The 24733-nt window shown below is 44.4% G+C and overlaps 1 protein-coding gene across 1 annotated transcript; it reads left to right on the forward strand.

The window, feature by feature from the left end:
• Window positions 1-260: 260 nt before the first annotated feature.
• Window positions 261-23946, forward strand: LOC311101496 (uncharacterized protein; the record flags this gene model as incomplete). The annotated part of the gene is made up of 8 exons (XM_084142645.1): window positions 261-431; window positions 6367-6398; window positions 7029-7171; window positions 11218-11318; window positions 12137-12366; window positions 22843-23171; window positions 23422-23478; window positions 23633-23946. The coding sequence occupies 8 exons, from the start codon at window positions 261-263 to the stop codon at window positions 23944-23946; spliced, it is 1377 nt and encodes a 458-aa protein (XP_083998771.1).
• Window positions 23947-24733: the final 787 nt, after the last annotated feature.

Consider the following 24733-nt stretch of genomic DNA (forward strand, 5'->3'; position numbering starts at 1 on the left):
AGCTGTTTGTGAGATGTTTCCCAATTCTCTCATGCTAAGTCCCTGTGACAGCCTAATTTCCCACCTGCAGCTCATGGCTCCTATGCTCACTCATTACCTTTCACAATGTCAAGCTTGTAACACTTGACCTGAGCACTTGAAAAAGTGCTTTTAAATGATAAATCTGATAAATTGTTATTACCTGTTCCACAGAGCTTTACAATGAAGACCACCAACTTTGCTGTGGAAATGTCATTAAAGGAAGGAAGGTCCTGACCAAAATGTCCATCCACCACCAGTGCTGTGGAGACAACCAGTTTGATCAGCAAAGCCACTGCTGCTGCCTCGTCTCTCAACCATCATACAAACTCATCCCTGAGCCTCTCAATGCAAGCTGCTGTGCTCCTGCAATCCAGAAAGCGCTACAGCCTCCCCCAGTGCAAACTGGTCAGGTACAAAAACAAATTTGTGCCACACGCACTGACCCTTAGGGGCATGGGGATGAACTTACTCATTTGTGAACATGCAATAGTGAACTAACTGTGAAATGTAACTAACTGTGCAATATGAAAGGGAGATTATAGGGACGTGCAATATGGAGGTACTTTGGATATTAAGGGGATGTGTAATATTGTGTCACGACTTCCTCCGAAGCTGCCTCCTCTCCTTGTTCGGGCAGGCTTCGGTGTTCGTCGTCACTGGCCTTCTAGCCACTGCCACTCATCATCTCATCATTCCATTTGTTTTGTCTTGTTTATTACACACACCTGGTTCATATCCCCTCATCAGTACCTGTATAAGTATTCCCTCTGCCCCCCTTGTCTTTGTGTGTGATTGTTTATTGTGGAGGTTACTATATCTCGGTGGAGCTATTGTATTTTGTATCGCCGGGATATTCACCCGTCTGCCTTGTTTTCTCCAGTGCACCGTATTTACCGCACTGGAGTGTTTTACGCATTGCTACGTACCGCTGTTTATCGAATAAACAATTTATTCTGTGATTTACCCTCCTGCGCCTGACTCCGTCCAAATCACCCGCCACAGAATCACACACCCAAACAGCATGGAGTCAGCAGGAAACGGGAATATGCCTGGAGTCGTGGAGCGGGTCTGGGAGCATTCCAACATGCTAGCCAGCATGGGCGAAGCGATGGATCGGGTTCTCCAGGTCGTCCAACTCCTGGAGAGGAGATGACCCGACCCTTCGGGACCAGCTGAGCGACTGAATCCAGCCACCCACACCCCAGCACCCAGAGGGATTCACCTATCCCAACCGAGGGAGTACGACGGGACAGCGGCCCGCTGCCAGGGATTCCTCCTGCAGCTGGGCCTCTATTTTTCCACCATCAGCCCTGCTCCCTAGAAGTGGGAGAAGGTGTCCGCCCCCATCTCCTGCCTCTCAGGGAAAGCCATGGAGTGGGCCAATGCGGTCTGGAGTGAAGGAGGAGACGCGTTGGACAACTACGGGGTGTTTGCTCGCCTCTTCCGGGCAGTCTTCGATCACCCGCCCGAAGGAAGAGAGGCCAGCGAGCGCCTGGTCCATCTGAGGCAGGGGACAAGGATCACGCAAGACTTTGCCCTGGAGTTTAGAACTCTACCGGCGGAGTCCGGTTGAAACGAACGGGCCCTCATCAACCACTTCTGGTGCAGCCTGCAGGAGGACGTCCGAAGGGAGATAGCCTGCCGGGATACCACGTTGACTTTCAACTAGCTGGTGGACATGCCATCCGGTTGGACAACCTGCTGGCTTCCAGAGGACGTCCTGGAAGGGGCCTGCCCGTTTCACCCCCCTGCAACCCGGATTACGTGCTGATGGAGCTGGGTGGTGCAGCGATCCGGGAGAACGGAGGATGACAGATCCAGTGTCACTCCTGTGGCAAGAGAGGACATTCTGCTGCACGCTGTCGTCAGCATTCTTCTGGGTCTGGAGGAGGCAGGCAGGGCACTCTCACAAACCCACACTCGTTGAGAGCCCTCTGCTGCGCACTTCACCATACACGGTAAGGCGCTGGTCCATTCAGGCGCAGCTGGGAAGTTTATGGACAGGTCTTTAGCTATGTATCACATTGGTTCCCCTACCCATTCCATTTCCCATCAAAGCACTTGACAGTCGACCATTAGGGTCATGTTTTGTTAGGGTGGTTACAGCACCAGTCATGATGATTATGCAGGAGACCCATAGGGAGCAAATCACTTTTTATATTATTGAGTCCCCTGATTTCCCTGTTGTGTTGGGTCTTCCCTGGCTCGCACTACATGGCCCCACCTTTTCATGGCCGCAGAAGTTTCTCACAGGGTGGTCGCGAGAGTGTCAGGGTAGGTGTCTAGTTGTTTCCGTTGGTGCAACCACGGTGGAAAGTCCAGACACTACCTCCACCATGCACATTCCCCCCGAATACCTCGACTTGGTGCACGTGTTTTCCAAAATGCAGGTGACCAAATTACCACCTCATCGGGTGGGGGATTGCGCAATAAACCTCCGGTTAGACGCTGTGCCTCCCTTGAGTCATGTCTATCCCCTGTCGCATGTTGAAACATAGGCTATGGAGACATACGTCTCCGAGTCCCTGCGTCAGGGGTTCATACGTCCCTCCACTTCGCCTGCCTCCTCAAGTTTCTTTTTCATGAAGAAGAAGGATGGAGGTCTGCGCTCTTGCATTGATTACCGGGCACTTAATCAAACTACCAGTCGCTATAGTAACCCTTTACCCCTCATCTCCTCCGTTATAGAATCAATGCATGGGGCGCGCTTCTTCACGAAATTAGATCTCCGGAGTGCGTACAACCAGGTGCGTGTCCGGGAGGGGGACGAGTGGAAGACAGCATTCAGCACAACCACGGGGCATTACGAATACCAGGTGATGCCGTACGGGTTGATGAATGCTCCATCTGTCTTCCAGTCCTTTGTGAACGAGGTGTTTCGGGACATGCTTGGTCGCGGTGTGGTGGTCTACATCGATGACATTCTGGTGTATTCCGCTACGCGCGCCGACCATGTGTCCTTGGTTCGCAGAGTGCTGGGCCATCTGTTGGAACATGACCTTTATGCCAAGGCAGAAAAGTGTTTGTTCTTCCAGCAGTCCGTCTCCTTCCTCAGATACCACATCACCACCTCAGGTGTGGAGATGGAGGGAGACCACATTTCAGCCATGTGTAATTGGCCGACTCCAACCATGGTAAAGGAGGTGCAGCGCTTTATTGGCTTTGACAATTACTATCGTAGGTTTATCCGGGGCTTTGGTAAGGTCGCAGCTCCCATCACCTCTCTGTTGAAGGGTGGGCCATCCCGGCTCCGCTGGTCTGCTGAGGCTGACAGGGCTTTCAGTAACCTGAGGGCTCTGTTCACCTCAGCCCCGGTACTGGCCCATCCCGATCCATCATTACCGTTCATAGTGGAGGTGGATGCGTCCGAGGTAGGGATAGGCGCTGTCCTTTCTCAACGCTTGGGCACGCCACCCAAGCTCCACCCCTGTGCCTTCTCTAAGAAGCTCAACCCGGCAGAGCAGAACTACGACGTTGGTAATCGGGAGCTGTTGGCTGTTGTCAGAGCCCTGACCACGTGGAGGTACTGGTTCGAGGGGGCTAAACACCCTTTCCTCGTCTGGACTGACCACCGTAACCTAGAGTACATCTGGGCAGCGAGGAGGCTGAACCCTCGCCAGGCCAGGTGGGCCTTGTTCTTCACCCGGTTTGATTTCACATTGTCATACATACCAGGTACTAAGAATGTGAAGGCAGACACACTGTCACGGCTGTACGACACAGAGGAGAGGCCCATAGACAACACACCCATACTCCTGGCCTCCTGCATTGTGGCGCCGGTAGTGTGGGCGGTGGACGCGGACATAGAGCGGGCATTACGCACAGAGCCATCTCCACCTCAGTGCCCAGCTGGGCTGCGGTACGTGCTGTCTCTTGTCCGTGATTGTCTGATCTATTGGGCACACACGTCCCCCTCCTCTAGTCACCAAGGTATCGGCCGTACAGTGCGCTGCCTGACCGGGAAGTACTGGTGGCCTACCTTGGCTAAGGACGTGAGGGTGTATGTCTCCTCCTGCTCGGTGTGCGCCCAGAGTAATGTACCTCCCAGCGGGTAAGTTACATCCCTTACCAGTTCCACAATGGCCGTGGTCCTACTTGTCAATCGACTATCTCACTGATCTTCCCCTCTATTAGGGAAACACCACCATCCTGGTCGTTTTGGACCGCTTTTCTAAAGCCTGCCTCCTCCTTCCTCTGCCCGGTCTCCCCACGGCCCTGCAAGCAGCAGAAGCCCTGTTTACTCACGTCTTCCAGCACTACGGGGTGCCAGACGACATAGTGTCTGACCGGGGTCCCCAGTTTACATCCAGGGTCTGGAAGGCGTTCATGGAACGTCTGGTGGTCTCGGTCAGCCTGACCTCTGGGTTTCACCCCGAGTCTAATGGGCAGGTGGAACGGATAAATCAGGACATGGGTAGGTACCTGCGGTCCTACTGCCAGGACAGGCCGGGGGAGTGGTCGGTGTTCTTGCCATGGGCCGAATATGCCCAGAACTCTCTCCGCCACTCCTCCACTAACCTAACTCCCTTTCAATGTGTCTTAGGGTATCAGCCAGTTCTGGCACCGTGGCATCAGAGCCAGACCGAAGCTCCTGCGGTGGACGACTGGTTTGGCGCGCGGAGGAGACGTGGAATGCTGCCCACGTCCACCTCCAGCGCACCGTACGTCGCCAGAAAGCCAGCGCTGACCGCCACCATAGTGAGGCCCCGGTCTTTGTACCGGGTGATCGGGTCTGGCTCTCGACCCGGAATCTGCCCCTCCGCCTGCCCTGCCGGAAGCTGAGCCCGCGGATTGTGGGGCCTTTCAAAGTCCTGAGGAGAATAAACGAGGTTACGTATAGGTTACTACTCCTTCCTGATTACCGTATTAACCCCTTGTTTCATGTGTCTCTCCTCAGGCCAGTGGTGGCTGGTCCGCTCCAGGAGTCTGAGGTGTGGGAGGTCCCTGCGCCCCCTCGATGTCGAGTACATCGAGGGTGCCCCAGCGTACTCCGTCCGTTCCTTCCTGGATTCAAGGCGTCGGGTGGGGGCCTTCAGTACCTCGTGGAGTGGGAGGGGTACGGTCCGGAGGAGCATTGCTGGGTCCCGGTGAGGGATGTCCTCGATCCCTCCCTGTTGCGGGATTTCCACCATCGGATCGGCATCCGGCTTGCCCTGCTCTGCGTCCTCCTGGCTGTCCCCAAGTCCGGTGTCGGCGCGCTGCTGGAGCTGCGCGTAAAGGGGGGGGGGGGTTTACTGTCACGACTTCCTCCGAAGCTGCCTCCTCTCCTTGTTCGGGCAGGCTTCGGCGTTCGTCGTCACCGGCCTTCTAGCCACTGCCGCTCCTCATCTCATCATTCCATTTGTTTTGTCTTGTTTATTACACACACCTGGTTCATATCCCCTCATCAGTACCTGTATACGTGTTCCCTCTGTCTCCCTTGTCTCTGTGTGTGATTGTTTATTGTGGAGGATATTATAGCTCGGTGGAGCTATTGTATTTTGTATCGCCGGGATATTCACCCGTCTGCCTTGTTTTCTCCAGTGCGCCATATTTACCGCACTTTAGTGTTTTACGCATTGCTGCGTACCGCTGTTTATCGAATAAACAATTTATTCTGTGATTTACCCTCCTGCGTCTGACTCCGTCCAAATCACCCGCCACATATTGAGTATAGGGGGGGTTTATGTTATGGGGAAAGGAGGTGAAAGTCCTTACAGAGGCAATCATCAGTTGCTACATCCATTTTTGGACTTATACATTTATGATACGTATCCATTGATTCTTGAAGAATGTAATTTATAAATGCCTCAACTGTCGTACCCCATCAGAACCCAAAATATAAGATTGTTTTACTCCAATGTTTGTAAACAAAGAAAATGTAAACAAACACTATATAGCCTCAAAACATGGTTAAAACTATAATGTTGATATCATGGATGGTCAATCCTTGCATCCATAGCTCTGTCTATGAATTTGAGAGCGATTACATTTCTCCAGCCCCATCCCTCAGCTTTTTGCTGAACTAGGGGTGGGGAGACGGCTTTGTTATTTTTTCTACTGCTTATTGCCGCTTTAAGCTGTCATTTCAGTTTTGTTTTTCATGAGTTTGTATGTTTGATGTTATGTCTAGCATATGCTATGTCTCTCTTTTTGTAGTGAATCTTTTCTCATCACAGTGCCTTTTCTTGTACATAAAGCAAATATCTGTGAAAAACAGAAAATTAAGAAATATCTAATCTAATCTAAACGGACAATGTTTAATGTTAGTAAAAGGCAACCTACTAGTTTTGTGTGGTTGTAATGAAACTTCACATTATGATAGTTTGTCATTTTTGTGTGTATTTTGTTCTTTCTTTTTTTCAGGACAGGAGAATTTCTCAGCGTTCTACAAACTGGTAAGGTTGCTTTTGGCCTTCAACCATATACTGAACCTCATCATGTATCACTTTCTTTATTCAATGTTCAAGTCAACCATTTCATTTACAGTCAGGTTTTAAAATAATACTTTTTAATGTCCAATGGCTCAAAGCCACAATGGGGGTGGCATCCATTTTAAATAATGCAATATCATTTATTTTTTTAACACCCACTACTTATCAGCATTTCTGAAGGTTCTATAATAGATTTCAAATTAACTGAACATCTGTAGGTGTCAGAAATTATTTTATTTTCCTTGAGGGTTTTGGCTTTTGGCCTAGGCCAGAGACATTGGAATGGTCTGCCAACAAGCACATTGATACTGTGATATGTGGGCCTTTTAACTATAAACCGTTGTCTGAGAGTGGTGGAATAATTAAAAACATAGTTATGGATAATGTAAAAAAACTAAACAAAGTAACTGAGCTTGTGCATGTGTATTTGTGTACATATACAGTAAATATGTTTATGGTTTGTTTCTGTGTCTTTATGTACATGTTTGTTATGCATCTAATTGTATGTGTGTGTGCGTGTGTGTGTGTGTGTGTGTGTGTGTGTGTGTGTGTGTGTGTGTGTGTGTGTGTGTCTGTTTCTCCACATGCCTCCAGTATGCCTGGGGAGAAACCCTGTGGTCAAGGTTCCTGCTTTAACCCAACAACAGAGCGTTGCTGTGTGAACCCTACATCTCGCCAGGGGCAGCGTTACTCTCGTGACCAGACCTACAGTGAGGGAACACTCAGCCACACCCCAGGTAAGACAGCACAAGGTGTACTACTAATCTCTAGTGTGTGTGTGTGTGTGTGTTTGCACTATAATAAACTGTGGAAAGTATTTTCCCTATTTTTCGGACTGGGAATGCATCTTTGCGAGTCTGAGAGACATGTGGATGTAAGTGTGTGTGTGTGTGATGTCTTGCGTGAAAGATGAGGTCCTCTACCACCAAATAAGATATTGAAGTAATGATAAGTATTTCAAAAGATAAATCACTTTCATTTAGCCACTCTTGAACTGTTTCTCGAACCACTTCAAATCTCTAGCCATGTGTAATTATACTGTGCGACTCCAGGTTACAGGCTAAAATGTTAAGAATAGTTGACTGAACAAATATCTAAAATAAATGTTATTACCAGACCATTACCCATGCATGAATCAGCACCATATTGTCTCTGAAACATCCCTTCATATGAAACATGGTGCAACTCTAGTGTTAGAAAGGTCACTGGTGTGTACCTTAATCTTCTAGGTAATGATCTTATCCCCCCTGGGAAGTCTGGTAGGGTAGGCGATGGTGTAACGGTAACAAATTAAAAAGAGATGTATCATGATTCTAAAAATGTTAAAGTATGAGAGGTGGTCACCTTCCTGAATATAATGAAAAGAGCTGTTTTGATTGGAAATCACGTGTTGAGGAATTTAGAATGGAATGATTGTCTAACCACCATCAACCACCTCTACACCTATAACACATGGGAGGAAACAGCATTAAACATCCATGTTTAAACATGTTTCTCAAACTTCAAATGACGAAGTTGTTCCAAACGTCAAATTTAAGGTTAAGTTTAGGCATTAACTCCGAATTCTTATGGTTAGGCATAAACTCCGAACGGTTAAGGTAATGGTTAAGGTTTGGGATAGGCTTAAAAAATAAATAATCAAAATCATGCAACCTTTGGAACCAGAGGCAGATGCTTACACGCCCACCTGCTATCCCTGTCCACAACACCTTAGCAAAACCGAAACCTACTTGATGGTAACAGCGCTCACTGTTGCCCCTAGTGGCCCATTTCCACATCATCTCCCGACATCCTTAGACATGGATGGACGTCGAAGACTGACTTGTATCACAGGTGACCTGCCTGTGCAAACAAACCGCTGATGAACCCCTTTGGAACATCTACATTTAAAAAAAAGTATAATGAATCCATTTAATACACACCATCACAATAAATCCATTATTTATTTTAGGCAGGTCTAAACATTATATGAAGAAAATGTATTTCAGAAGAACAGAATAGCATATTCTGAGTTGGCCTACTGTATGTTATCTGGCTATGCACCATGCCAATGGCAGCTTAGGCTGTAGGCTAGTTCATTTAGCAGACAAGATATGCTTATAAATCCTGTGCCGTTATTTAATATCATATGATTTTATAGTAAGAAGAATATAATTGAACTTAGCTGAATAAAATAACAAGGATATTATTCCCTTTCCCGAGCGAGTGTGCATATGAAGTGGCTATGTTGAGCATAAAAGTAGTCATTTGAAAAGGGTCCTATACTCTTAATTTAGAGTTATTTCACAACTTTAGAATGTCTTAGAAATTAAAGCATTTATGTGCTGCATGTTGCAACTATATTGATGATTTGAAAACGAATTTCACATATGAAATGTTTTCCTTGCCTCAGGCTGCACATGCTGTTTTCTCATCAAGTGATATTCTCACCCATCAGTCTATTCTCAATTTAAGCTTGTCTTTACTAATATGTGAAATTTGTTTTGGGTTAGAATGGGCCATTATGAAATGGGCAGGAACCTGGGCAGGGGGGAAAAAAACCATGTCACCCATATGAACTGGAATAGCAAATGGGGGCAGCGCTTTCCCGCAATTCCTTTTTAATCATGCCGGGTAGGCTATATGACAGGTTTTCATTGAAATTCTAAATGCCTTGATGCGTTTAAAAAGTGTTCCAGAAAAGTGTTTAGTTATGTGTTCAGATCCTAAACCCTTGCTTTTACAGTGTATAGAAATGTCTGGGCTTATAAGCAGTGGTGAAGCGCAGTTTCGCAAAGGTCAGAGCAAATCTGTTCGGGAACGTCGATAGTGTCACGTGATGATTAAAAGACAGGCGCAAGAATACGTATCAGGGGTTTTATTTTCTCCACCCAACACAATGTATGTCATGAAAAACGACAGGGACGAATCCCGAAACAAACTTTTGACTGGTACAGCATGTATATTTTTTCTGTATGCAGACGATATGGTTATGTATGCCATTGCACCAACTGTTGGTCAAGCTATGTTAGAGCTGCAATCTGATTTTGTTGCATTACAGAAAGCCCTTGTTGATTTAAAACTTGTACTTAATGCAGGCAAAACTAAACATATGTTGTTCTCTAATTCACGGAATAATGTCTCAGATGGGCTACATATTCACTCGTTGGATGGCTCTCTCATTGAGCGGGTTGCCGCCTATAAATATCAGGGCATTTGGATTGATAAAGATCTAACGTTTAAAAAACATACGGATGAGCTAGTTAAAAAGCTATGATTTAATGTGGCCTTCTTTTTAGAAATAGATCTTGCCTCTCCATGAACAGCAGGAAGCAGATTGTGCAGTAAATTTTCCTGCCAGTTCTTGACTGGTGACACCATTTACCAGAATGCAGCAGCCACTACTCTTATACCATTGGATGCCATCTACCATAGCGTCCTTCGCTTTATTGCAGGTGACAGTTTTAATACTCATCACTGCATCCTGTTTCAGAAGGTCGGCTGGACCTCACTAAAGTCCTGTAGATCATTTCGTTACTCCCTTCATGTTTACAAAGCTCTGCTCCACAAGCTTCCAACAAAGCTCACTTCCCTGTTGAAAATATGAGATACCAAACCTGTTGCAGGGTTGGTTAACTCTTGAGGTCCCGTTTGTCTCCACAAAGTTTGGTAAATCTGCATTTGGTTTTAACGCACCACAGTTATGGAATACCTTACAAAACAAATTACACCTGGATTACCTGGTGCCGATAGGGCAGTTTAAAACTCTGTTGTTAAATGAGTTTACTGAAGTGTGCAATTGTTTCAATTGACTATTATAACTTGTTGTAATAACCTGATGTAGTGTATTTATAGCTGTCTTGTAGTTTTTATATTTTGTTGTTGTGTTGATGGAATTTTTGTCCTCAGGGCAGCATTGCAAATGAGACACTGGTCTCAATTGGGCTCCCCTGAATTAATCAAAGTAAATAAAAATAATGGTCGTTAGCGAGATGGGGACTACCAACGCATCAGCGCCATTCATGTACAGAGTTAATAGGAGGAGATTACTGCAATGGTCACGTGGAATTTGACTGCGGTCAAATGACTCATGGATCCAGTCACATATAACCAGTGGTGGGAAAAGTACCCAATTGTCATACTTGAGTAAAAGTAAAGATACCTTAATAGAAAATGACTCAAGTAAAAGTGAAAGTCACCCAGTAAAATACTACTTGAGTAAAAGTCTAAAATTATTTGGTTTTAAATATACTTAAGTATCAAAAGTAAAAGTATAAATCATTTAAATGTCCTTATATTAAGCAAACCAGATGGCGACATTTATTTTATTTTATTTATTTACGGAAAGCCAGGGGCACACTCCAACACTCAGACATCATTTACAAATGATGCATGTGTGTTTAGTGAGTCCGCCAGATCAGAGGCAGAAGGGGTGACCAGGGATGTTCTCTTGATAAGCACGTGAATTGGACCATGTTCCTGTCCTGCTAAACGTTCAAAATGTAACGTGTACTTTTGGGTGTCAGGGAAATTGTATGGATTAAAAAGTACATTATTTTCTTTAGTAGTGAAGTAAAAGTAAAAGTAGTCCAAAATATAAATAGTAAAGTACAGATACCCCAAAAAACTACTTAAGCAGTACTTTAAAGTATTTTTACTTAAGTACTTTACACCGCTGCATATAACAACCAGAACCTCTTTCATTTAGCCCTCTCTTCCTGGCAGCTGCTGGAAACAATGTAGGCGATACGTTTTTCCTTTCTTGAACATCACTGTCCTCCCTCCTTCCCATCTGTCTGCCCAGGTCACCACCATGGTGCTAGCTGTGGCTCTCAGGTTTACAATCCAGACATCAAAATCTGCTGTTCCGGGAAGCTGTCCAATAGGGTGCTTGGAAAGAACCTGGTGAGTCCATTAGCCCACAGACCTAAGGCCTACAACTAAAACTTACTTCACTGAACCTCCTCCGCTACATTAGGTTTAGTTCTCCTCATGTCAGTCAAAGTCAAGTAAAACAGCTTAATCATCCATCTGCCTGTTGAGTAGTTGTTGGTCAAGGCATAAAGACAATGCTATACAGTACAGGGATGTACAGTATCTGTCTATTTGTACATATTTAAAATGGTCAAAATAACTAAAAGTGGCAATGTAAGACAAGGCTGACACTATACGTTTTCCACAGACCCATTTCAGTCCACTCAGAATGTTTAGACAGGGCATCAGTGGGAAGTGGGTGTCCTATACTCATTGCCAATGTTCTAGAGTGCTGCCTGTCTATCAGGGAGAAATACGCCCTATGATTTGCCAGTAACAATGACTACTTATAGTGGTATTTACTTTACTTGGGCTGTATGCTGTACTATGTCAGTTTGACTGTAAGGTTAGTTATGTAAGCCCCACCCTGCAACCAGTTAGAGTAGAGCAGCTCCTTTTCAGTGTGAGAGTGTGTCAGACGACGGATAACGAGAGCTCTCTTTGGGTCTCTTTTATATCGCTTGGCACTCTGTTGGTAGAGAAGGTGTGCACAGGTCCCCTGGTAAGAAAGTTAGACTCTCTTTTCTAGCATGTGAACTTTTGTGATTGTGTGTGAATTTTGTGTATGTGCATGCTATGGTGTGTCTGCGTGAAGCTGTCTGTATTAATGTCTGTATGTGTGTCTGTTATTCATGTTGTGTGTGTGTGTGTGTGTTGATACCCTGCTGACTGGTGTGTGTCTCTCCCAGTGCTGCGGTACAACTCCGTATGGTGTAGAGGACCGAGGGGTGCTTTGCTGTAACCAGACCTTGCACCATGTGGTGGAGAATGGGTACCAGTGCTCCCCAGGTGGTCACTTGTATCTGCCATCCCGTGAAATGGTGTGTGGGTCACACGTTCATCTCAACGATCCAGGCAAACACTGCTGTGGAGAGGAGACATACGACCCTCAGGATGAAATCTGCTGCAATGGACACAAGTGAGTTGCTCTGTAGGGTGGAAACTGTAGGTAGTTGAACCTAGCCAGGTGGTTTATCCCAAAGATGTGGGGTTATCACTGTCTGCAAACACAGTTCAGAGTGCCTAATGGTTAATGATTAGATCACTACATCTTCAGCAGAATGTATCCAGCCTCCTTGTCTGTTGAAGAGTTGATGCAATGTCTTGAAATGTGTGAGCGCGTGCGTGTTTGTACTATAACTAACTGTGGAAAGTATTTTCCTGCTGTCTGAGACTGGGTGTGGATTTATGTATGTTTATGTCTGAGAGACATGGATGTATGCAATTGTGATAAAATAACAGTCCCACTACCTCAGACGTTGGAGAATTCTGTGGGCGGCCACTGCTTAATTGAATGCACCACATCATACAAACTACTGCTTCCAAGACATATTTCAAAGGGTGTCTACCGCTGAAGCCAAATGTCTAAGCGTACCCTCCCGTTAACTTCCCTTTTTCCAGTCAGAGGCATTCAGACAGTTAGTCAGCCAGACATCTCCTAAGAGAGGTGGTATGTGTGCTTTGGAGTCTCTAGGATAGGCGTCAGACAGTGTGTCCAGTATTTCTGTGTACTTCGCCCTGTTGTGTGACTTGTGCTTGGCCTCAGTGTCTGACTCTAGGAGGAAGCTGGTTGATTCTTGTTTGTGATTTGAGGAATGTTACTAATGTATGTTCCAGGTAAATGTTGTTCATTATTGACTGAATTCTGTTTATTGGGAATACAGAAAAATGTACCATGTCTGAGGGCACACCTGACACAGTCTGGAAGGACTTTTTTTAAAAGCACATTAATCTACTTATGTTTTGACTCTGTATAGCGGCTTCACACGCTGATCTAAAGTCTCTATGTGGAAATATGTGGTCGAACACATCATTAACAAACACTGCTCCAATGTTAAAGGCTCTAAACATGTCAATCAAACTGTGGGACACGACTCGTAGTGCGGTTCCCAGGAAGTTGCATGGCAGTCTGAATTTATACAGATGCCATTACTCAATACTTTGACCATGAATCAAGCGAGAAGTCTGTGAGAATAGTGCAGTTGTTGTGAGTGATGCATTTTAATCTATTTTCCTTTTGAATCCAGTGGTGGTCGGTGCCGTTGTAGCTCAATTTTCTACATTGTAGAATAATAGTGAAGACATCAAAACTATGGAATAACACATATGGAATCATGTAGTAACCAAAAGAGTGTTAAACAAATCAAAATATATTTTATATTTGAGATTCTTCAAATAGCCACCCTTTGCCTTGATGACAGCTTTGCCCACTCTTGGCATTCTCTCAACCAGCTTCACCTGGAATGTTTTTCCAACAGTCTTGAAGGAGTTCCCACATATGCTGAGCACTTGATGACTGTTTTTCCTTCACTCTGCGGTCCGACTCATCCCAAACCATCTCAATTTGTGGAAGCCAGGTCATCTGATGCAGCACTCCATCACTCTCCTTCTTGATAAAATAGCCCTTACACAGCCTGGATGTGTGTTGGTTCATAGTCCTGTTGAAAAACAAATGATAGTCCCACTAAGCCCAAACCATATGGGATGGCGTATTGCTGCAGAATGCTGTGGTAGCCATGCTGGTTAAGTGTGCCTTGAATTCTAAATAAATCATTGACAGTGTCATCAGCAAAGCACCCCCACACCATAACACCTCCCCCATGCTTTACGGTGGGAAATACACATGCTGAGATCATCCGTTCACCCACACTGCATCTCACAAAGACACAGTGGTTGGAACCCAAAATCTCCAATTTGGACCGGTCTAAAGTCCATTGCTAGTGTTTCTTGGCCCAAGCAAGTCTCTTCTTCTTATTGGTGTCCTTTAGTAGTGGTTTCTTTGCAGCAATTCGACCATGAAGGCCTGATTCACACAGTCCCCTCTGAACAGTTGATGTTGAGATGTCTGTTACTTGAACTCAGTGAAGCATTTATTTGGGCTGCAATTTCTGAGGCTGGTAACTCTAATGAACTTCTGGGACTTCCATTCCTGTGGCGGTCCTCATGAGAGCTAGTTTCATCATAGCGCTTGATGGTTTTTGCGACTGCACTTGAAGAAACTTTCAAAGTTCTTGAAATGTTCCGTATTGACTGACCTTCATGTCTTAAAGTAATGATGGACTGTTGTTTCTCTTTGCTTATTTGAGCTGTTCTTGCCATAATATGGACTTGGTCTTTTACCAAATAGGGCTATCTTCTGTTTCATAGTTTTGATGTCTTCACTATTATTCTACAATGTAGAAAATAGTAAAAATAAAGAAAAACCCTTGAATGAGTAGGTGTTCTAAAACTTTTGACCGGTAGTGTATACAAAAGCATATGGACACCCCTTCAAATTAATAGATTTGGCTATTTCAGCCACACCCTTTGCTGACTGGTGCATAAAATCAAGGACACAGCCATTGAATCTCCATAGACAAACATTGGCAGTAGAATGGCCTTACTGAAGAGCTCAGTGACTTTCAAAGTGGCACCGTCATAGGATGCCACCTTTCCAACAAGTCAGTTTGTAAATGTTCTGCCCTGCTAGAGCTTCCTCGGTCAAGTGCTGTTATTGTGAAGTGGAAACATCTAGGAGCAACAACGGCTCAGCCGCGAAGTGGTAGGCCACACAAGCTCACAGAACGGGACCGGCGAGTGCTGAAGCGCGTAGTGCGTAAAAATCGTCTGTCCTAGATTGCAACACTCACTACTGAGTTCCAAACTGCCTCTGGAAGTAACGTCAGCACAATAACTGTTCGTCGGGAGCTTCATGAAATGGGTTTCCATGGCCGAGCAGTCGCACACAAGCCTAATATCACCATGCGCAATGGAAAGTGTCGGCTGGAGTGGTGTAAAGCTCGCCACCATTGGACTCTGGAGCCACGCTTCACCATCTGTCAGTCTGATGGACGAATCTGGGTTTGGCGGATGTCAGGAGAATGCTACATGCCCCAATGCACAGTGGCAACTGTAAAGTTTGGAGGAGGAATAATGGTCTGGGGCTGTTTTTCATGTTTTGGGCTAGGCCCCTTAGTTCCAGTGAAGGGAAATCTTAACGCTACAGCATACAATGACATTCTAGACGATTCTGTGCTTCCAACTTTGTGCCAACAGTTTGGGGAAGGCCCTTTCCTGTTTCAGCATGACAATGCCCTGTCCACAAAGCGAGGTCCATTCAGAAATTGTTTGTCAAGATCGGTGTGGAAGAACTTGGCTGGCCTGCACAGAGCCCTGACCTCAACCCCATCGAAAACCTTTGGGATGAATTGGAACGCCGACTGTGAGCCAGGCCTAATCGCCCAACATCAGTGCCCGACCTCACGAATGCTCTTGTGGCTGAATGGAAGCAAGTCCCTGCAGCAATGTTCCAACATCTAGTGGAAAGCCTTCCCTGAAGAGTGAAGGCTGTTATAGCAGCAAAGGGGGGACCAACTCCATATTAATGCCCATGATTTTGGAATGAGATGTTCGACGAGCAGGTGTCTACATACTCTTGGTCATGTAGTGTATGTGTCCGTTACAATCTTTGCAAGAATCGGAATGCATGATTTGTTACCAGTACTTGAAAACGTGAATAAAACAGTAAATACATTATGCTGCATACATACATACATACATACATACATACATACATATATACATACATACATACATACATACATACATACATACATACATACATACATACATACATACATACATACATACATACATACATACATACATACATATGGTGTCCTACAGTAGAAATGATAACACGATATACAGAAACTATAATGATAACGTAATAAGGCACTTACTTTGATAGGAGTGCACGCATGTCCAAAGTTATTATTAGTAAGGAAAACAACAATGAAGGCAATTCGGGTGCCAGCCGGAAAATGTGCCAGGTGGGAATAAAGTTAGTGCAAATTCTGTCTGACTGGAGATGCACAAATGTCTGCATACTTGATCTGGGGAAGTGCTTGGGCTCTCGTCGAAGGTAGAAGTTTGTCCGACTTAGTAATGCCTCAAATGTAAATTGTCTGCAACAGTGAAATGGGCTACTTCTATGTAAAATTAATGTTAGAAAATAAAAATAATTAGAAATTGCCAAGTTGAAACATAGCCTACAGATCATTAGCAGGCAGCGAGCCTTGGTTTGAGGGCAGCGTGGGTTAACTGTCCTTTTGACTAACAATCACATTTTAGAACAAAGTTAGTGCATTCTGACATCACACGCATAAAAGAACTCATGTTAGGGTGACCATAAGAGATATTTGGAACTCACTTGTGAAAAGGTTGAGGGATGCAGAAGATTTTTCAAGGTAGAAGTGGTCAGTTAAAAGATTGAGCCAGTGCAGTATGGAGAGCTATATTCTATCTTTCCAGTTTTGTAGTAGCATTTTTTTTGCAATTGTGAAGGGAAAGTACTATAAAGTTTCTGTGTTGAGGGGTATTTGTTATGGACAGTTCACCAAGGAGGGAGAGGGCAGGGGAGATAAGGATGCTGAGGCCAAGGGTCTCAGACAACTTGCTCATGACCCCTGACCTGAATGATTGTATGATTGGTTTGCAGGCCCAAACGGCATGGGGTTGTCTGTTTGATTGGGGCAGTGCTTACACTTATTGGTTTCTGAGAACCCCATGATATGTAATTTATGATTGGTGATATGTGAACAATTAAGAATTCTGTACTGTATGAGTTGGGTTCTCGAATTGCCAGTCATAGAAAATGTGTTTTTACAGATTGTTTGAGAAAGCTTACGTTTTTGAAAAAGCGAGGATAGCTGATTGTTGTAATGATTGATATAAATGTTCTTCTTTACTCCCTCTAATTGAAGATATTGAAAATGGTATTTGTTTGGTATGTTATGTACACTGAACAAAAATATAAACGCAACATGCAACAATTTCTATTGATTTTACTGAGTTACAGTTCATATAAGGAAATCAGTCAATTGAAATAAATTCATTATGGATGACTGGGAATACAGATATGCATTTGGTTGGTCACAGATACCTTTAAAAGAATAGTAGGGGTATGGATCAGAAAACCAGTCAGTATCTGGTGTGACAACAATTTGCCTCATGCAGCGCGACACATCTCCTTCACATAGAGTGGATCAGGCTGTTGATTGTGGCCTGTGGAATGTTGTCCCACTCCTACTTCAATCGCTGTGCGAAGTTGGCGGGAACTGGAACACGCTGTCGTAAAAGTTGATCCAGAGTATCCCAAACATGCTTAATGGGTGACATGTCTGGTGAGTATGCAGGCCTTGGAAGATCTGGGACATGTTCAGCTTCCAGGAATTGTGTACAGATCCTTGCGACTTGGGGCCGTGCATTATTATGCTGAAACATGAGGTGATGGTGGCAGATGAATGGCACGACAATGGGCCTCAGGATCTCGTCACTGTTTCTATGTGCATTCAAATTGCCATCAATAAAGTGCAATTATGTGTTTTTGTCCATAGGTTATGCCTGCCCATATCATAACTCCACCGCCACCATGGGGCACTCTGTTCACAACATTGGCATCAGCAAACCGCTCGCCCATACGACACCATATACGCAGTCTGCCATGTGCCGGGTACAGTGAAGAGCACACTTCTCCAGCATGCCAGTGGCCATCGAAGGTGAGCATTTGCCCACTGAAATCTGTTGCGACGCCCAACTGCAGTCAGGTCAAGACCCTGCTGAGGACGATGAGCACGCAGATGACCTTCCCTAAAATGGTTTCTGACAGTTTGTGCAGAAAGTCTTTGGCAAACCCACAGTTTCATCAGCTGTCCGGGTGGCTGGTCTCAGACAATCCCGCAGGTGAAGAAGCCGGATGTGGATGTCCTGGGCTGGCGTGGTTACACGTGGTCTGCAGTTGTGAGGCCGGTTCGACGTACTGCCAAATTCTCTAAAATGATGTTGGATGAGGCTTATGGTAGAGAAATGAACATTCAATTCTCTGGCAACAAGTCTGGTGGATATTCTTGCAATCAGCATGCCAATTGCACGCTCCCTCAATACTTGAGACATCTGTGGCATTGTGGTGTGACAAAACTGAACATTTTAGAGTGGCCTTTTATTGTCCCCAGCACAAGGTGCACCTGTGTAATGATCATGCTGTTTAATCAGCTTCTTGATATGCCACACCTGTCAGGTGGATGGATTATCTTGGCAAAGGAGAAATGCTCACTAACAGGGATGTAAACAAATTTGTGCACAACATTTGAGAGAACTACACTTTTTGTAGAAATTAAACATTTCTGGGATATTTTATTTCGGCTCATGAAATGTGGGACCAACACTTTACATGTTGCATATATATTTTTGTTCAGTATAGTTTGTAACAAGCTGTCTCTGAATAAGTTCTCCAGGTGTTACTCGTCTTTGTTTCCAAATGGAGAATAAAAATGTTTTTTTTATGGACCTGTCTATGAAGGGGAGGTCTTTGATAGACAGCTCCACACACACTGTTTGTTCAATGACAGGCCACGATGAATGTGTTTGATTTGTCCAATGAGAAATATATTGCAGTTGACTTGTGAGGAAATAGTGAAAGAAATCTGGTGCATCAAGGCTTCCAATATGTTTACCGTAGGTTTCTGGAGAGTAGTCTTATTCTGGGTTTTTAGTTTTTCCAGTAGAATTCTGTAATTATGGAAGGAGATATACTAGGGTCATAGAGAACAGATAATTGATTCTGGGGAGAATGTTCATTTTTACTGTGGATATCAAAGTTAAAGAATGGGAGTAAATCAAATTTAAAATGCACTTTAAATAAACATTTATATTCTTTAACTTTGATTGTTGTTTGAAATTGAGACGTGAATCCAACATATCAATTATTAATTTGTAGACTTTGTAATTAAACCCAGACGACCCACTGGGCATAGATGTCAATTAAACGTCTATTCCACGTTGGTTCAATGTAATTTCATTGTAATGACGTGGAAATGTCACGACTTCCTCCAAAGATGCCTCCTCTCCTTGTTCGGGCAGGCTTCGGCGTTCGTCGTCACCGGCCTTCAAGCCACTGCCGCTCCTCATCTCATCATTCCATTTGTTTTGTCTTGTTTATTACACACACTTGGTTCATATCCCCTCATCAGTACCTGTATAAGTGTTCCCTCTGCCCCCTTGTCTTTGTGTGTGATTGTTTATTGTAGAGGATATTATAGCTCGGTGGAGCTAGATTATATTGTGTATCGCCGGGATATTCACCCGTGTGCCTTGTTTTCCCCAGTGCGCGGTTTTACCGCACTGGTGTGTATTATGCATTGCTGCGTCCCGCTGTTTATCGAATAAACCATTTATTCCGTGATTTACTCTCCTGCGCCTGACTCTGTCCTAAATCACCCGCTATAGGAAACAACGTTGTTTCAACCACTGTGTGCCCAGTGGGTAAGTCAGTGGCAAGATACATCTCCTTCAAATTAATAATTGATATGTTGTATTCACGACTCCAACTAAAAAATGTAAGTTAAAGAATAGGAATAAGCCAGTGGCTCAGATGAAACTATCCAAGAATTATATATATTTTAAATGTTCATATTTGGTTGCGATGTCAACCAAACACAACTCAATATTACTTTTGTAATACAGGAAATAGCCTAAAGTTAATGCTCTTACAAACTAATGTAACATTATTTCTTCAACCTTAAAATGAGTAACACATCCATGGCCACGTTTTGAGGTTAGCCTACTGTAACTATAAATGCCTTATGTAATCATAGAAAGCGTGCACGTTAAAGATGGCAGGTCTGTGGAGATCTTCACAGTTGCTATAATAATTCGAACAGCATTGATATTTTTTTTATTTATTTTTTTACATTTTAGTCATTTAGCAGATGCTCTTATCCAGAGTGACTTACAGTTAGTGAGTGCATACATTATTTTTTTATTTTTCATACTGGCCCCCCGTGGGAATCGAACCCACAACCCTGGCGTTGCAAACGCCATGCTCTACCAACTGAGCTACATCCCTGCTGGCCATTCCTTCCCCTACCCTGGACGACGCTGGGCCAATTGTGCGCCGCCCCATGGATTCGAACCAGGATCTCTAGTGGCACAGCGGCCTTAGACCACTGCGCCACTCGGGAGACCCACCTATGTACTTTTTAATGTAATCTCAACTGCTATCCAAGTCATTTAGTTGTGCTATTAGATCAAGCACGGTGATAGTACATTAAGTTGTATGAATAAAAAATATTTGACACTGGATTCCCATTTGAACTTTTGTGCTTATACAGTGCATTCGGAAAGTATTCAGACCCCTTGACTTTTTCCACATTTTGTTACGTTACAGCCTTCTTCAAAAATTGATTGAATTGTTTTTTTCCTCATCAATCTACACACAATACCCCATAATGACGAAGAAAAAACAGAAAATATCACATTTACATAAGTATTCAGACCCTTTACTCTACTTTGTTGAAGCAACTTTGGCAGCGATTACAGCCTCAAGTCTTCTTGGGTATGACGCTACAAGCTTGGCACACCTGTATTTGGGGAGTTTCTCCCATTCTTCTCTGCAGATCCTCTCAAGCTCTGTCATGTTGGATGGGGATCGTCGCTGCACAGCTATTTTCAGGTCTCTCCAGAGATGTTCGATCGGGTTCAAGTCCGGGCTCTGGCTGGGCCACTCAAGGACTTGTCTCGAAGCCACTCCTGCGTTGTCCTGGCTGTGTGCTTAGGGTCGTTCTCCTGTTGGAAGGTGAACCAACAGGACAACGAAAACCGCTCTTGAGCAGGTTTTCATCAAGGATCTTTCTGTACTTTGCTCCGTTCATCTATCCCTCAATCCTGACTAGTCTCCCAGTCCCTGCTGCTGAAAAACATCCCCACAGCATTATGCTGCCACCACCATGCTTCACCGTAGGGATGGTGCCAGGTTTCCTCCAGACATGACGTTTGGCATTCAGGCCAAAGAGTTATTGGTTTCATCAGACCAGAGAATCCTGTTTCTCATGGTCTGAGAGTCCTTTAAGTGCCCTTTGGCAAACTCCAAGTGGGCTGTCATGTGCCTTTTACTGAGGAGTGGCTTCCGTCTGGCCACTCTACCATAAAGGCCTGATTGGTGGAGTGCTGCAGAGATGGTTGTCCTTCTGGAAGGTTCTCCCATCTCCACAGAGGAACTCTGGAGCTCTATCAGAGTGACCATCGGGCCCTGACCAAGGCCCTTCTCCCCCGATTTCTCAGTTAGGCCAGGCGGCCAGCTCTAAGAAGAGTCTTGGTGGTCCCTATCTTCTTCCATTTTAAGAACGATGGAGGCCACTGTGTTCTTGGGGACCTTCAATGCTGCAGACATTTTTTTGTGTACCTTTACACAGATCTGTGCTTCGACACAATCCTGTCTCGGAGCTCTACAGACAATTCCTTCGAGCTCATGGCTTGGTTTTTGCGCTGACGTGCACTGTCAACTGTGGGACATTATATAGACAGGTGTGTGCCTTTCCAAATCATGTCCAATCAATTGAATTTACCACAGGTGAACTCCAATCAAGTTGTAGAAACATCTCAAGGATGGTCAATGGAAACTGGATACACCTGAGCTCAATTTCGAGTCTCATAGCAAAGGGTTTGAATACTTATGTAAATAAGTATTTTTAATTTTTTATAAATTTGCAAACATTTCTAAAAACCTGTTTTCGCTTTGTCATTATGGGGTATTGTGTGTAGATTGAGGGGGAAAAAATTATTTAATCAATTTTAGAATAAGGCTGTAACGTAACATAACGTGGAAAAAGGGAAGGGGTCTGTACTTTTTGAATGCGCTGTAAATGGTTGAAAGCACAGTAATAACACATTTAGATGACAACTAAAGAAGAAATCTGACATTGTTTTTCCATTGGAATTTGGTTGTGCTTTTAGATGGTTGAAAGCATAGTGATAAAACAAAGGGAATTCAACAAACTTCTGGCTGGCTTTTTGAGTGGGTAAATAAAGGTTGAAATCTCATTGATCAACATCTTAACCAAATATGACCCCAATTTCCTCGTTGAAATGACTTGGTGTGCCCAGTGGGAGGGCATGTTGGTAGGGGCTGTTTTGGGATTCACTGAATGATGCACAGCGGCTTCAAGACGCTGATCTAATTTAAAAGTTTAAATACACTGTCCTAACCAAAAAAAGAATCTAAAAAATAGATTTTGGTTATGGATTTATCTTAATTGATTAGCTAAATGGATGGCCTTCCCTCTTGGGGACTGCAGTGTCTTCCAGTTTTGGTCATCTCTCTGCGTTGCTCAATCAATTGATTCTAGTAATCAATGGGTTAAAACTCTTAAATCTTATAGCTAGACTCTGCAGATTGCATTTCCTTCAGTGCTATATTCATTGCAATAGAATGGGTAAAATCCATACAATGTTAAATGATCTGTACATATGGAGTTCACCCAACATGACACCACAATAGCATTAAAGAAAGGCAACAAATTATGAGAGATGATGTGGGCTCTCTTGGTTTTGGGAGGTAAAATAATTTTTCTCTGCACAGACACCACATGTTGGGAAATGTGTCCTGCTGTGGAGGGAAGGCCTACGACCCCAGCAGTGGACAGATGAAGTGTTGTGCAGGGACTCTGTACAACCTGCAGGTTCAGGACAGGATCTCAGAGGAGGCCCAGTGCTGTGGGAGTGTCCTGATGGAGGCCGGCTCCATCCAGACCTGCTGCTCCGCCCCAGGGCTAGACCTGCTCTACCCTACCCAGCCAGGGTTCACCTGCTGTGGGCACCGCTACCCCAACGCCTCCCTGTGGTCTTGCTGTGCGGGGGTCCTGCACCCAAGGCCTGAACCACACAACACCAGCAAGAACATGATTCCAGGTCAGTGGGAACAGGATACAATATAATCTTGATCCCCATTTTTCATTGATCCATGATTTATGTCACAGTTTGAGTTGCGTCTGTTTATCTCTGAATGGTCTCCGAAAGACCAACCTACAAGTCAGACGAGTGATATGAAGATTCTATGTGTAGTCAATATAAGATAAAGGGGGTGTCTTTTGATGGGTCTCTCCCTGGAGTCTGTCTCTGTCTCAGCCCATTTGATTAAACTGATTTTCGTTATCCTCAGGACCCAGGCTTCTACCACTGGGGGGTTTGAAGACGGAAGTCCTGTGTCACACCGAAGGTAAGGCCTCCAGTTTAAAGCACAGAATGAAAGGAAACATTACTCAATAATTTGATCTTTAGCAAGAACAGTGGGAAACACTTGAATCTACTTTGACTCTATGATGTACAGTGGCTTCACAACGCTTATCTAAATTGTGTGTGTGTGTCTCCAGTTCTGCTAGGGACAGTCGAGAGTGTGTCTGTGAAGATGAATGAGCGGTCCATCGTGATGTTGAACACCATGTCTGTGCAGGCCTCGCGTGGCCATGTCAACGCCCTGCCTTCCCCTCACTACGTCACATTACCCAACCACTGCAGCTCCCCTGAACTGGTGCCGGGCAACACTTACATCTGGGTGAAAATACCTTTCTCAGACACCATAAGATTAATCTCTGATCTCCTCGATCATTCCTCCCCTCTCCATTCCATCCTTTCCAGGTGCTCAACCTTTTTCTTGCCCAGAGAAAAGCCCTACACAATGTTTTAAAGCTTTACAGTGTTTGGTTACAATTACAGTGTTAACAAACAATGGCGTAATAAAAACCTTATCTTGGGTTCTGATGGGGTACGACAGTTGAACTAAGCTCATGAGGCACAAGTTATATTCTTCCAAAATCAATTACATTTACATTTGACATTTTAGTCATTGGTATATATCGTTCATTTAGTCCAGAAATGCATGTTGCTTTCACAGATTGCCCCTGTAAGCTATCAGTAGACATTTAAGGCATGTTTGTGAAATGATTGTATCACATTGTGCAAGGACAGGAAATAAAGCCTATTTTTAACCAAGCATTTGTGTGTAGGTGTGTGACTTCACTATACATCAATTAATGTTTTTTTTTTTTTTTGGGGGGGGGGGGGGGGGTTGCCTTTATGCCATCCACATATGATACGTACCACATTATCTGACACTTGATCACAGGAAGAAGCATGGAAAGAATGTTGTTTAAGATTAAAGGATCAACAGGAAACGGAAGGTCGTTACATGCTCGCCCACTCCTACAACTTGCCTCTGAGACTTGAATGAAGCAATGCAATAACATCCTAGGGCACTGAGTCTTTGGCTGCGTTTATGAGCAGAGTAAGATTATGAATAGAATATTGTAAAACTGATATATATATATACAGTGGGGAGAACATGTATTTGATACACTGCCGATTTTGCAGGTTTTCCTACTTACAAAGCATGTAGAGGTCTGTAATTGTCAGATGGCGACGGTGAAATGCGGTAGGCGAAGTCAAACGCAGGACACAGAGTTTACTGGAAACGT

Source organism: Coregonus lavaretus, assembly GCF_964263955.1.
Source record: "Coregonus lavaretus genome assembly, chromosome: 26".
NCBI lineage: Eukaryota > Metazoa > Chordata > Actinopteri > Salmoniformes > Salmonidae > Coregonus > Coregonus lavaretus.